This window comes from Macaca nemestrina, chromosome 18 (assembly GCF_043159975.1).
Source record: "Macaca nemestrina isolate mMacNem1 chromosome 18, mMacNem.hap1, whole genome shotgun sequence".
In the NCBI taxonomy this organism is placed as follows: domain Eukaryota; kingdom Metazoa; phylum Chordata; class Mammalia; order Primates; family Cercopithecidae; genus Macaca; species Macaca nemestrina.
Genome location: NC_092142.1, coordinates 76,231,375 through 76,247,164, shown reverse-complemented (window position 1 = coordinate 76,247,164; position 15,790 = coordinate 76,231,375). Strand labels below are relative to the sequence as shown.

At 40.6% G+C, this 15,790-nt stretch overlaps 1 protein-coding gene across 1 annotated transcript in view; it reads left to right on the top strand.

Moving 5' to 3' along the window:
* Positions 1–15,790, top strand: part of LOC105491244 (ADAM metallopeptidase with thrombospondin type 1 motif 18) — a 151,467-nt gene that overhangs the window by 126,992 nt on the left and 8,685 nt on the right. Inside the window, exons 16-19 of the mRNA XM_071084992.1 lie at positions 7,037–7,178; positions 10,000–10,126; positions 12,167–12,371; positions 14,360–14,542. Coding sequence (XP_070941093.1) covers positions 7,037–7,178; positions 10,000–10,126; positions 12,167–12,371; positions 14,360–14,542 — 657 coding nt within the window. The remainder of the gene's footprint in view (positions 1–7,036; positions 7,179–9,999; positions 10,127–12,166; positions 12,372–14,359; positions 14,543–15,790) is intronic.

Sequence of the window (15,790 nt, the reverse complement as noted above, 5' to 3'; positions counted from 1 at the left end):
ACATAATAGCAATGATGATACCTGGTCATGTTCTTCCAGCTTTGAAGCAAATAAGAAGTCAAAGAAAACTGGCTGAATTTTAACATCACAAAAGTTTCCAAAAATCACAGGAGCTTACAAAAACATGAATCCACACCACCACAAAACCATCCCTTCAATGAGACATAGGAGCGTAAGGTGCAATTTGGGCTTTATCAAAAAGGGCCAACCAATAAAGTCTAGTATATTTCAGTTGTTGAAACAATGATTATAAATAAATCCAGGGGAAAATGGATGGACGAGATCATATATGCTTAAATTTGATGCCAGTACGTTCAAGAAATAAAATTCTTAGGTTCAAACCCAGTGTCACAAAGTAAACGTCACAGCACGCCAGGGAGGCCCAGTGTTGTCTTATCAATAGTTAGCACAGTTTTTTAAATTTTAAACTAGAATCCTGGGCTTGGTGTTTCAAAGCTTGAGAGGCAATGTTGTGAGAGCGAAGATGTGAGGTTTTAGGATGAAACAAGACCAGAGACTTGAGTCGAGTCCTGTCGCTGTGACTTATTAGCTGTGTGACTTGGAGTATTGGTTTATTCGTCTCCACTACTGGAATTAATAGCGCCTTCTTCATAAGGTCATTATCAATTTTAAATGAGATAATGCAAGTATAATGCTTTGCCTGGCACACAATAAGCACTTAATAGGCATTGTTATTTTTAAAGCAATCAAATACATTATTGAGGATAGGAATTGAGTTTCTTAGGATGCATTAAATAGCTAGTCTTTAAAATCTATCCATAACCTTTATGGCAAAATGAGGACAACTTCTTGAAGAAGAAGAAGAAAAAAAGAGGTCTTAAATAATGAAACAAATACAAAGCTGACTGAAGGAATTTTAAAAAGTTTTAACATTAAAAATTAAAAGTGGGGGCAAAAGAAGGAAAATTATTTACCCATGATTACTCACGGTGTCCTTTGTTTTAATTTTATGTGCCCTAAACAGAAACTGCATCCCCTTCCTTCAGAGAATGGTTGGTAGATTCCAGCCCCTGTCTGTGGTTTTCCAACTTAAGAAGCTGTAAATTTTATAACTCTGCACCCTGCAGTTAGAGCTGCTGAGTGTTGCGTCTGAAGTCAGGTGTGTGTTAAAGGTAGACATTAAACAGCTCTATGCAGGACCTGGAAGCATTTAAGGAGGTTGCTTGCCAGCTGTAAATTAGAGACTCCATGCCAGCTGGCTGGAAGATTCTCTGGACTAAGTCCAATTAAGTAGACTGAATCACTGGCGGTCTTTCCAAATTTGTGCATTTGACGGCTTGGCTATACACTCCGACATGCGGCATGGGGTTGTAAGCAATGGCATTATTGTGATGTGGTGCCATTACAGGAGGGATGCGGTGCTCCTGTGCCCTGAGGGTGTTTGTGTTCTACAGGAATGCTGAGAAAAGCAATGGACTGCTCTTGACATGGTCACCAAAAATGTTTTAAAATAAATGTGAAAAATGGGAATGATCATTTTCAAGTTACGTATTGCCCAAAATGTGTTCCCTGGCATTCCTAGAGGAAGTTAGTATCTCAGGTGGTTCTGTGCACGCCTCTCCAAGATTGTCCTGCTTCCCCACATCAGTGGGAGAGGTTGTCTGTGGTTCAGTTGATGGTGATGGACACACTAAAGCACATGCTGAGATATAATCGAGGCAACCAAATTGGGAGCTATATTCTCAAGCCATGAAATGAGAGAGAAGTCATTGTAAGATTGCAGGGTCATTTAGAATTTGAAAAATTTTAAATTTTGTCTTAAAACTGATCCAGGTGAGAACACCTAGATTTAGTTGGGCAGGGCTACCTTCATGGGCATGGGACCTGCCCAGCTGCAGAGGACCTCGTGCTTGGAAGGACCCTGTGGTTTAATGATTCACTGTCACTGTTTTGAATTCTTAAGTTTTCAAACAATGACTCTTGAATTTTCATTTTGCACTGGGCTTTATAAATTATGTAGCAGTTTTTGAGGGTGGATTTGATTTCTTTAAGAAAATTCTGATTTTTTTTTTTAAGAACAGGGTGAAAGAGAAACTTTCCCACAGAGATTCTATGAGCCAAGTAGACAATCTCCAAAGGTTTAAGTATTTGCAGGCATCAAACAGTAAGAGATAAGAGGATTTCTAGGAGACTCTTGGTCACTGTTCTTCTCAACACAGGATAAAGGTGGGGGCAAAGAGCATCTTAGTTATTGAGAAGCAAATAATATATTACAATTGGCACATACTTATCTTTTATATATTTGGTCTTGGTACTTATTTGTTTAAGTTTTTACTTCCTTTACAAGGCCTTTATGAGCTGATGTTAAGTAAATTCTTACATCAGCTTTCTGCTGGTTTATACAAATATTGTCTTTCAGTGTACATGATTACACATTGAACTCTGCATATGAATTTATAGCTATACAGATATTAAAGGCAAGCCTTGAATCATTTGATTTTGTAAAGTTAAGAGGCCTTCATTTCTGTATTCATTGTATGCATTAATATGTTAAGGAAATAAACTATAAACAATATGCTCTATATGCTACTGGCCATAAAACTAATAGTAACATACATACACAGGCATACAACTAGCTACTGTGTATTTTATGAGTTAATTTAAAGCTGCACATTCCTAAGAACATGTACAGTAAATTGTGTGGTTTTTTTTTTTTTTTGGCCAGATACTTGAGTTTCATATTACCATGATATTATGCAATGGATTTGTTCCCCTACTGCTGTTTAATATTCTGATCAGTGCTGGTATTACCTTCAGTTCAAGGATTTTACTTTGCTGAGGATCCTCATTTTCAAGTTTAGGAAAGGGGATGTGGGAAATGCAGTGTAACAGTTTTGTTCTCTTCAGAGGGGGAATAGAAATCTTCAAAGAAAACAGAAGGGTTTAATTGTTTTTGTTTTTGAGACGGTGCCTCACTCTGTGGCCCAGGCTGGAGTGCAGTGGTGCGACTGTAGCTCACTGCAGCTTCCAACTCCTGAGCTCAAGTAGTCCTCTCTGCCTCAGCCTCCCAAGTAGCTGGGACTATAGGCATACACTACAACATCTAGTTTTTTAAAATTTTATTTTGGAGATGGGGTCTTGCTATGTTGCCCAGGCTGATCTTGAACTCCTGAGCTCAAAAGATCCTCCTGCCTCAGCTTCCCAAAGTGCCAGGATGATAGGAGTGAGGCACTATGCCTGGCCAGAAACTCAGGTTTTGTTGCTTTGTGGCTTCTTTGCTGTAATCGTCACCAAGATTTGTTATTAATAAGTGATACCTACAAAGCTTCTTTAGATGATGATGTGATTTCCTCTTCCACCTCAGATTTACTAAACCATTTGAATTCCTTTTATAGGATCTACAGCACTTGATTTTTTGAGACGGAGTCTTGCTCTGTGGCTCAGGCTGGAGTGCAGTGGCACGATCTTGGCTCACTGCAAGCTCCGCCTCCTGAGTTCATGCCATTCTCCTGCCTCAGCCTCCCGAGTAGCTGAGACTACAGGCGCCCGCCACCACGTCCGGCTAATTGTTTTGTATTTTTAGTAGAGATGGATTTTCACCGTGTTAGCCAGGATGGTCTCAATCTCCTGATCTCGTGATCCACTCACCTCGGCCTCCCAAAGTACTGGGATTACAGGCATGAGCCACCGCGCCCAGCCCTAGCACTTGATTTTTATCCGAAGTAACTGTGACTCTGTTGTTTGTCTATATGAATCTGTCTCATCTTCTCCACTGGGGGATATCGCTTCTCCTCCTCCCAAAAGTCATTTTTTTTTGTCTTGACCATGGAGGTCACAAGAGACATGATAGTGGCTTAGATCAGGGCAGCAGCAACATACATGAGGTGGTAAGATATGAGAGAGGGTGAAAGTTAAAGTAACACCATTTCTGATCTATTAAATATGAGTGTCAGAAGAAGAGAAGTCTAAAATGGGTCCAAGTTTTTATTTTGGCCTCATCAACTGGAAGGGTATTGCCTATGAGCAGTCTTTCAGGGAGAGGCAGGAAAGTTAGACATTGATACACTTTTAAGCATTCAAGTGGAGATGCCAAGTAGACAATCTGGTATAGGAGATGGGCGTCAGAGGCTGGGCTTCATCCGTAGCTGTGCATCCAATATGGTAGCCATTAGTCACATGTGGTTATTTAAATTTAAATTAAAAGGCCTTTTACTTTGACCACGCGAGTGCATTTCAAGCGCTCAGTAGCCACATGTGGGGCAGCTGTGGTGGTCACATCCTGGTGGAGATGAGGGCAGATGGAATCAGTGTGTAGTAAAGACCTCGGACTTGGAGCCAGGACAGGGCATCCTGAGTGACAGCAGGGGAGGAGGAGGAGGAGGAGGATACGGATACAGACGCAGAGACAGGTTTGACAATGGGAGATTGTGTGAGTTCCCTTCTTGTTGATTGCATTGATCATCTTTTATGGTTGGCTTGAGTGAAGGTCTGGGGAAGCTTGACATCTGGTTGTTTTTGCTTAATACTGGTGACACTTTTATCATCACAGTCTTTTTCTTGAACACGTTTTTTTTTTTTTTTTTTTTCTTAAACATGTCCTGCTGTTCACAGCAACATTTAAAAATGTTTTGCAGTGAAACCACAGGCCATGTATGGCTTAAGCTCTAGAATCTGTCTAAAAGGTGAAAGGGGAATATATTTCAAATGCCCGTTGAAAATCGGTCAAACTACTTTTAAATCAGCAGAACGTAAGTCCTAGAAGCTCAAAAGGCAAGAATTAATGTTCTTTTATATTTTCTTTGCGTTTCTATTGGGGATCTGTTCCCCTATGGCAGAAAATATTAGGATCTAGTTTGAATGGGAGGAATGGGGTGGTACCAGAAAGTAGAGATGAATAAGTTAATTTCTTTCTGTATAGCACTTAAACTTAAGCTTGCCTCTACTACGTGCGTATGTGTGTGATGCAACCCCTTTGTATTGCAATACCATTCTGCCTTGTGGGCCTTAGCGCACCATAACTCTTACGCATTGCACTCATACTGTATTGCCACACAAGTAAATACGGTACACTGCATAATTTTCTCTGGTACAAGGTCTCTGCGTTTTTGTTGCATAAAAAAAAAAGCACAATAAGTGCTACATTTGAAATACTGCTTTAACTGAATAAGAAATTGAACTATCAACCGGCATCAGGATCATCTTCTGAATGTAAAACTGCTCTCACAATTCTAGTTTGACCATGAATAAAACTGTAAAGTTTCTGTATTTACTTAATATCAGATGAAAACATGAACAGAAACACTGCAGGAAAGCATACTATTTATTCAAAACTACTATGGAAATAAAGCAAGCATAGTATTTATTCAACATGTGTGAAATGTTGTGTAAAGTTGAACACAGAATTCCAAGAACAGTTGTATGATTTAGCTGTGAAATTTTAAAAGAAAAAAATAAAAAAAGCAAAGCAAAGGCTAGAAAGATCTTCAAAACTAAAAGACTCCTAAGACTGATTTTGAGATTTTTTTTTTTATTAGCGACTGATAATAATTGGGCATTTGTTCATGTAATGGTAATACCTGTTGTGTTTTGTATTGATTTTGTTTTGAATGAGGGTGGGGGAACACAGATCCATCTATTAACATTTTGATTGTTTCTGGGAGGCATCAAGATTTGTTTTGTTGCACTACAAAGTGATGTGTACACCATGGAATCTTAAGAGTCAGTCATAATACTTGTAGAGACATTTAAGCCAGTAGCAAAATAGAAACCATTGTGTAGCATCCTAAAGAGTGATCTGGTAAAATGAAGGGCCTTGAACAGCTGCCACCCACCAAACTCTAATGGAGGTGGGATCCCACCAGACGGAGACAGAGCCAGGGGTTCCTATTTTTAACTGGCAATCAGCTTTGCTTCTTGGGCATGAATGCCCAGTTCTAGTGGTAAAGTATTTTCCACAAGATTCATGGAGTGGGAAAGAACCAGCTATTTATATTCATGCTTTGAGCTTGAATAAGAAAAAAAAGAAAGAGGAGTAGTGAAGAGGGCATTAAGAAGGCAGACAGATAATGTTGCCTACGTCAAAAACAAGGTGATGCATTTTTGCATTTTGTAGGCACATTTTGGTTGGTGGCTTTATTTAAGCTCAGTCCCTAGTCACTTGTGATCTTGCACAAGTTCTGTTTTGTTTTGTTTTGTTTTTCTCAATGAAAATATAGGCAGCTACATTATAGAGTTGTTAGAAGAATGTTTTATGATGCATTAAGAATGCCTGCAGAGTGCTGGGCACTTGGGAAGTGCCCAAAATGTGATTGCTCTTATTTTAGTAGTCAGACTTTATAGGATCAGATTTATCCTAAGTTGTTGCCTTTTCGGAGGTTAAGTCTATTCTAATGCCTATATTCCAATTCCTGATTCTGAACATGTTTCTTTTTTCTTACCTGCTCATCCTTGCACACAGTTAACAAATTCTCTTTGGGCAAATTTTCTAAGGAAATTACATTAGAAACACATTTGGATTCTAAAGTTGACGATAGCAACTCTAAGTGGGGGATTCTGTGGGTTTTGGAGTGCTTCTCTTGTTTCAACTTCCACTAGCACTCAGGAGAGAGCTTGTAAGTTGTGACGTATAGACGTAGATTCAATTTTAACTATTATCTGTAAGGCACCACTCTGTGTGTTTATCATGGGAGGTTTTTAACTTAGGGTTTAGACCCAACAATATAACCTTTCTGTCTTCATTATAATACATATACGTGTGTGTGTGTGAGAGAGACAGAGAGAGAAAGAGTGTGTATGTGTGTGTGTTTGTGTATACGGTATGGGCTTATGGCAAATGTCAGTTGTGTTTTGCTCTTTAGTATCTGCCTAAATCACAGTTTTGATAACATGAAGTTACACATTTTAAAGTGTCCTGGGAAAACCTTAAGTCAACATAAAACATACTTGGGAACAATGAAGTATACCAATGTTAAGGTCAAAATGTCATGTAAATATCTTTAAAATGTTCGGTAAGACTTCTGGAATTTCAGGGTCTGACCTGTATCTTGATCTCTGATTTTTATCTTACACTGTCCAGATTCTGATGCAAGGCAAAAATCCAGGGATAGCTTGGAAGTATGCACTTCCCAAGGTCATGAATGGAACTCCACCAGCCACAAAAAGACCTGCCTATGCCTGGAGTATTGTGCAGTCAGAGTGCCCCGTCTCCTGTGGTGGAGGTACATGATTTTCTCAGTCTGTCTTTCAAGTCTGTCTCTCCTAAAACAGGTTCTTTCACTCCAGGCATCTTTAACATAACGTGGTTTACATAAGCCACCCAAGAACCGTCACCATAAAAGCAAATATTATGGCATCAGTTAAGGATTTTCCTATGTGGTAAGGAATCAACTCTCAGAAAGCTCAAATCAACCACAGCCAAGGCTCAAAACTTACACATCTAAAACTGATGGGAAATACATATAAAATATGTTGACTTATCTACAAATGTAAGCATATATTTATATTAGATGTATATATGTTTTTTTAAATTTTCAGCTTATAATTTAGTTTCCCCCATTCTTGACTTTTCTGTTGTTATAAACCTTCCATTTGGAAGTTGTAAAAGCTAGGGTCAAGGCAAGTGAGGACACAAACATGGCAAACTTAAGATGTCTATCCGAAACATGGCTATCCCCTCAGGGGTAAGGTCAGCAAAGGCTCTCTCACTAGAGGACTGGATTAAATCTGAGACAACCCTTGCAAGGAAGGAACAGCAGCAACCATCCATTTGGTGAGGAGAAGGAAGGCATTTTATTTAGATGTGAACCGTGTCACATATTTGGGGGTTAAACAATTGTCACACTTGCCCATTTGGGAGGAAGAATAAGTGCCCAAAAATAAGTTCCTGACACCAAAGCCTGAATGTTGGTCTCTCATTTCCTATTATTCGCAGCACCTGGTGACAGTGAGACTTCCTACTGGTTATATCCCACTAAGCATTATAAGCCTTCTTAGAATCAGAGACAGAGCAAAGACACAGAAAAAGAAGAAATTCTTATATCTGAAAGGCCTATCTGTAGGTCCATGCTAATTAACAAAATATGAAAAAATACTTTTTAAGTATACATATATAAAATAATTAAAAAGTAATACATTTTCTAGTAATACACATTTTAAAGGCAATGGGCTATAAAGAAGAAAGGTAATTCCCATAATTTATAAATAGGCAATAGCCAATGTTAATAGTTTGGTCTATATAATTTTATTTTTCCCGTATGTACATGTAAGCAAACATGTGTTTGACAGACTCACATACCGTGAGTATCATTTGTATCCCTCTGTACTGAAATCACGTTACAGACATCTCTTCACACTGTTTCATTTAGTCATAGATTATGAGGTTTTTCTTATATCCAGTGTTTCTTGAGAACATTTCCAATAGCTTTCTGGTATTCCAGGGAGAGCACAGTGCCTTGGGAAGGAGAGAAGTTTGACTTGCTTTCCATTTACAGAAACTAAATCCAGCCAAGAGGAGGATGCAGAGGAAGCCAGTTGCGGAATTCTCGCCTTGCCCTGACTTAGCAACCCCTTTGCATGATTCACAGACTCTGATGTGTCCTATATCCAAGAAAAAAAGAATTCAGATGAATAAGTCCTATTAAAGTCAACAGTTAACTTCAAGGAATGTTGATTTTTTTTGTTGTTCTTTTTTCTTTTTTTGAGATAGGGTCTCACTCTGTCACCTAGGCTGGAATGCAGTAGCACAATTATGGCTCACTGCTGCTTCAACCTCTGGGGCTCAAGCGATCCTACCTCACCTTCCCAAGTAGCTGGGACTATATGTGCCTGCCACTATGCCTGGCCCATTTTTTTCTTTTTTATAGACATGGGGTTTCGCCATCTTGCCCAGGCTGGTCTCAAACTCTTGGCCTCTAGCAGTCTGCCTTCCTTGACCTCCCAAAGTGCTGGGATTATCAATGTGAGCCACCGTGCCTGGCCTTGATGTGGTTTTCATTAAGCGCCTCCTGAAAGCAAATCTGCTTCAGCCCCAGGAGCTGGACTAACTGCTAATCATTACAGCAGGAGTGACTCATTTTTTTCTCAGGTTACCTTTGAAGACAAAGTTCCAATGGAAATAAAAAACACAATTCAATTATTCATACATTTTTTAAAAAAATGTATGCCCCGATAAGAAGTCCTGAAATTAACATTGAAAGCAAGGCAGTGGGTTGCCACTAAGGAAGCAAAAGCAGAGGCCGGGCGCAGTGATTCATGCCTTTAATCCCAGCACTTTGGGATGCCGAGGCAGATGGATCACTTGAGGTCAGTAGTTCGAGACCAGCCTGACCAACATGGCCACCTCTACTAAAAATACAAAAATTAGCTGAGTGTGGTGTCACATGCCTGTAATCCCAGCTACTTGGGAGGCTGAGGCAGGAGAAGCAGTTGAACCTGGGAGGCAGAGGTTGCAGTGAGCCAAGACGCCACTGCACTCCAGCCTGGGCAACAGAACGAGACTCCATCTCAAAAAACAAAACAAACAAAAACAAAAACAAAAAGCAGAGCCTTTGCTGACAGGTTTTAATACATATTTAGTGAGTTCTACTCTTTGCTTTTATGTGCCCCATACTCTTAGGGAAGTATGAGAAGTTTCATGGTAAGGCAAAAATCTTAGGGTTTCCACATATAATTCACTAATGGTTTTTCTCTGAAGAACATTATCCATCTGATAATAAAGTTTGCCTGGGATGTTTCCCTTTATAGTCATTCTGTTTTCAAAAGGTTATATTTATCACTTTATGGTTCTAGTATCCACATCAGTCTTGAAAACCAATAATTTACATGTTAAAATTACTAAAATATAAAATATATTATTTTAGGGAAGGGAATGTAATTCAAATTAGTTGCAGATTTCATCAAAAGGAGGTGCTTCCACAAAATATTTGGATTCCATATCTGAAATAAAATATCACAATGCTGGTAAATCAGAAGCTAAACTTAGAAACCAAATTGAAATAATAATCTGTAATTTTCACTTTGTCACTTCTGATGTCTTATCAGGTTACATAAATGTAAAGGCCATTTGCTTGCGTGATCAAAATATTCAAGTCAATTCCTCATTCTGCAGTGTAAGAACCAAGCCAGTAACTGAACCCAAAATCTGCAACGCTTTCTCCTGCCCGGCTTAGTAAGTCATTTAGAAATGTCTTTTTGTTTACTTTTGTACTTGTATGCCTTCATTGTTCTTATGAGATGATGAAAGCCCAATGTCAATCCTGCTAATGGAAAGTGATTCAAAGGTAGATGCAATACATTAAAAAGTAATAGAAGAAGATGAGCTAGTTGTGGTGGCATGTGTGTGGTCCCAGCTACTTGGGAAGCTGAAGAGGGAGCACTTGAACCCATGAGTTCCAGGCTGCAGTGAGCCATGATTGTGCCACTTACATATTAGCCTGGGTGAAAGAGTGACATCTTGTCTCTAAAAAAATTTTTTTTAAAAAGAAGATGGTTGAAGTTTACATATGAGTTGAAAAATACAACTGCATGGAGTCTCTCTGCTGCCCAGGCTTCATGATAGTTCACTGCAACCTCTGCCTACTGGATTTGAGCAATTATTGTGCCTCAACCACCCGAGTAGCTGGGATTATAGGTGCGTGCCACCACGCCTGGCTGATTTTTATATTTTTAGTAGAGATGGAGTTTTGCCATGTTGGCCAGGCTGATCTCGAACTACTGGCCTCAAGTGATCTGCCTGTTTTTAGCATCCCAAAGTTCTAGGATTACAGGCATGAGGTGCTTTTTTCTTTTAACCTTTGCATAGGGATTCCTCTTCTCTGAATGGAATCAGACAGATACATAAATAACACAGAATCCTAAATTAGTTCAATTTGCATGTGGTTGTGTGCTTAACTTTTATGTAAATGGTCCAAGAATTTAAAAATCGTAATATTATGCAGGCCATGAAACCCCAAATGCAAAATTACACGGTAGCAAGACACAAAATAAAAAGAATGGGGTATGGGGTATAGGCCAAGTGGTAACTCCACCGCTGATGACGGCAGCCTTGGAGGAGCTCAGGGAGTTTGTTCTTGGATTGACTTTAGCCACACTATTGTTTGAAGACTAATTTTAAGTAATCTTCCCAGTCAAATGGAGTCTCTTTTATGTGATTTATCTTCTGCCAAATATATTTATATAGAATGAACAGAGTTTCTTCTAAAGCAGTGTTGTATTCACCGATGTTTTAGATCATCTTAGTAAGTGGTGTTTGGTTTGTGGTGACGCAATCGTATTACACAATCTTTATATATAAAGATGTGCATATGTATATATATACATATACATACACACACACACTCGTTTTTTCTTGCAAATAATAGTGCATTTGTCATAATCTGAGGCTGAGGCAGGAGAATCACTTGAGCCCAGGAGGCGGAGGTTGCAGTGAGCCAAGATCAAGATTCCATCTCACAAAGTTTCAATTGATAAAGCATTCAAATATATACCAAATCTCAGACAGATAGCTATTAAAAAAAAAATGATCTGGCAAATTTTAAAGAAAATGAAGGTATGTATTTAACTCATCAGTAAATTCAGGGGTAATCAGAAAAGTAATTTGGGGAAGTACCCACTTAAAGTATCCTCTGTGAGATCTTCTCTAAATGTACCCTTCTCTCCTGCACAAACCTTTCTCTCTTTCTCTCTCATTGATCACTCTTCCATGAGCCTCACCACTGTATTTTATGTTGACTTCCATGGCAGCACTTATCAGAAAGTATTGTATTTGTTCACATATCCACCTCTTTACTGTGTTATAGGCTTCTTAATGGAAAGAGTGCTGCTGCCTTAATTTTTCCAATCCTAATGCTTACGAGAGTCCCTGATACATAGTTAAAATCCCAACAAATTTGGCTCAATGAATTGTGCAGATTTTAAAGTGACGTGGATTTCTTCTCATGCAGAGGCAGGAGTAGAACTGTGGGATGGGTTTTTTTGTAGACAAAATAGATGATTTTATTTGTAGAACTGTGGGATGATTAAATGTGATTCCTTATATCTGGATCACATTAGTATAAGCCTCTGGATCCATCAAAGAACAATTAGAACAACTTATTGGTTCTGAAATTGATCCATGGCTTCCATAGGTGGTCTACCTTTCACAATAACTGCTTTGGAAGTTATTGTACAAAGTTTGGCTTCATTGGAAATATTTGTTTTGCACTGAAAGCTGGATGCCAGGTGAATGGAGTACATGCAGCAAGTCCTGTGCTGGAGGCCAGCAGAGCCGAAAGATCCAGTGTGTGCAAAAGAAACCCTTCCAGAAGGAGGAAGCAGTATTGCATTCTCTGTGTCCAGTGAGCACACCCACTCAGGTCCAAGCCTGCAACAGCCACGCCTGCCCTCCAGAATGGAGCCTTGGACCCTGGTCTCAGGTAACAGGAGAAAATTTGGGAGTTACTGGTCTCATTCCCCATGAAGGCAAGTGGGGTACAGGTGTCTTTGCTCTCCGAGGGGCTCTTAGCGGTTTACATCTTCATGGGAATCTGCTAATGTTCTTTAGGGAACCTTATGAAATCTGAAGTGTCGGCATGCCTTTCCCAGAGCTTAGGATCCTCCTCAGAGGACCAGAAATTGGAGTGTTGGGGCCAGTTAGGCCAGATTTGTGAGCACAGCTAGAAAGGATTCCAGTGTCAGAAGACTGGCATAGAGACCTGGCTACAGAATTCTCCAAAGCTAACGGGAAACACAAATACAAAGAATGAAGCACAGAAGAGATATTTAACTCTTGCTTCAATGGGAAAGAGGTAAAGTTAGAAGAATACAGAGAAAAGTAGGACATAGAGTTGGCTATGGTCACAAATTCCCGGTGAAAGACACAAAATTTTAAAGTTAGAAGAGACATAGAGCTACCTGTCCTTCACAGCTCAGAATTCCCTCGAAAGCAAAGGTTCTCAACTGTCGGTAAGTTTGCCTACCAGGGAACATTTTTGATTGTCACCACTTAGGGAGATGAGTGCTCCTGGCATCTAGTGAGGTAGGAGTGAATGTCCTACACAGCCCAGGCCAGCTCCTCACCACAAAGAACTATCTGATCCAGAATGTCAGTGGTGCTGAAGGGAAGAAGCCCTGCCCTAAGCATTCCAATCCTAATGCTTACGAGAGTCCCTGATACATAGTTAAAATCCCAACAAATTTGGCTCAATGAATTGTGCAGATTTTAAAGTGACGTGGATTTCTTCTCATGCAGAGGCAGGAGTGTATTTGTAGAACTGTAGGATGATTAAATGTGATTCCTTATATCTGGATCACATTAGTATAAGCCTCTGGATCCATCAAAGAACAATTAGAACAACTTATTGGTTCTGAAATTGATCCATGGCTTCCATAGGTGGTCTACCTTTCACAATAACTGCTTTGGAAGCAGTTATTGCAGTGATAGCTTGCCTCCCTTGCAGTGATAGCTCAACCGCTGCTCAATCATGGCTGGCAAAAAAATTTTAGGGAAGAATGAAAAAAAGGCAAGCGTTTTACCATCTGAACTGTGAAGCCAGGTAGCAGCCACTGAAGACAGTTCTACTGTGTTTTCCTTTAGGGTATGTTAGATGCTGGAGGATGCTGCTTTCTGATTAATTTCAGCAATATACTACCATATCCCCTACCAGAGGTCAGAGTAAGGCTTTTTTTTCTTTTTTTTTTTATGTTAGGACATATCTGTTAGCACAGGGGTTCCCAACCCCCAGGCCATGAACAAGTACCTGTTCGTGGCCTGTAAGGAACTGGGCCGCCCAGCAGGAGATGAGCAGTGGGCCAGCATCACAGCCTGAGCTCTGCCTCCTGTCAAATCAGTGGCAGCATTAGATTCTCAGAGTAGCTTGAACTCTTTTATGAACTGCACAGGTCAGGTGAGGGATCTAGGATGCATGTTCCCTATGAGAATCTAATGCCTGATGATCTGAGGTGGAACAGTTTTATCCCAAAAGCACTGCCCTGCCCGTCCATGGAAATACAGTGTTCTGCAAAAGCTGTCCCTGGTGCCAAAGAAATTGGAGTCTGCTATGTTAGGGAATTAGGGGTCAGGAGGGAGAGTATTTTTTAGCTTGTTTAGGGGTTCTTTCAAATGAGAGAATATATTCCTTTATAGCAGAGGGTAAATCTACGTAGTACATGGTGTTGAGTCTAGTCTCTTTCTTTGCAGTAAGGAATATAATTTACAAAAAGAATTCAAATAATTGTTTATATAGTAGGTATGGATAAAGGGAAATGGGAATGGGGGTGGTTAAGTAGACCTCATAAAAAGAGCTTTAGTTCATGGAGTTCATCCCACCTTTCACAGGAATATGTTTAGTGTTTTTGTTTATGTTTTAATGTGGCTACTGAAACCTTAGGGGAATGCAAATAGAACTTTCTTTTCCTTCTCAAGTGTTCCAAGACCTGTGGACGAGGAGTGAGGAGGCGTGAACTCCTGTGCAAGGGCTCTGCCGCAGAAACCCTCCCTGAGAGCCAGTGTACCAGCCTCCCCAGACCTGAGCTGCAGGAGGGCTGCGTGCTTGGACGATGCCCTAAGAACAACCGGCTCCAGTGGGTCGCTTCTTCATGGAGCGAGGTATGGTTTAGAAGTCACTGCTGGAGGTTTCTTAAGATGCTCAGCTGACCCGCTAGCATCTAGGCTCACAGAACTCCTTCTTGTTGCACACATTGATACCAAACGCCTGCTACGTGCCAGTTCTTCTCTCCTGATTTCTTCTTCACGAAACATTGCTAAAACACCCCCACATTGTTCAGGCCTATGCCTGAGCAGTAGGGGCGCAAGATTTTGTATAGCACCCATAGAGAAACATGGATAAGGTATGCCAAGTGCCTTGATAGAAGTCTGTAATTTTATGGGAGAGCTCAAGGTTCACCCACGCTGGACTTCGGGAAGAACCCTTATCAGAAGAGACCTTTCTAGGGAGCATGGCCTGAAAAATGAGCAGGAATCAAAGCAAAAGGGAATTTGGGGGGAAGGTTGTGCCAGACAGTGGGTGCAACCTCTCCTCAGGAGTGATGACAGGTGACTGCACATTCAGTACAGAAGGGACATGGGATGGGGTGGAAAGATCATGAGGGCCTTGGGTGACACACTAGAAGTAAAACTGGGGAGTCACTTTTGAGACAGGGTCTTGCTCTGTTGCCCTACTGTGCAATGGCACAATCTCAGCTCACTGCAGCCTCCACCTCCCTAGCTCATGTGATCTGCTCCTTCAGACTAGAGGCATGCACCACTACACCTGGCTAATTTTTGTAGCGATGTGGTTTCACCATGTTGCTGAGGCTGGTCTTGAACTCCTGGGCTCAAGTGATCTGCCTGCCTCGGGCTTCCAAACTGCTGTGATGACAGGCCTGAGCCACTGCACCCAGCCTAAAAGGTTATTTTTGACCCTCGTCATGTTACCTCCTATGTGTGAGAGGTTGGGTACATTTAAAGGGTAATTATTTGCTGTACACTGGTTTTTCCCATTCAGCTCTTAATCCTTTTGTCTGGCCCTTACCCTCCTCAACTCAGATTCCTAACTCCCCAGGCCTTAGGTAGATCTGGATCTGTAAGTGTGTAACCCTAAACCTGGAAATCCTTTTGCCCACCTTGCCTTTCTCCCTCTGGACTCCATCTCACACCCATGTGGCATCTCAAGGTCCCTTTTTTGTTTCATGAGGCTAATGATCTATGTGATTTTGGGAAAGTGAGTTCCATTTGCTGAACTTTGGTTTCCTTACCTATAGCATGAGGTACTTGGCTGCTGTATCTTTACGATGAGCGAGTATGGTTGACCTTGTGTAATCCCATCCCTCCTGTTTCATGTGCATCTGTTCAGAA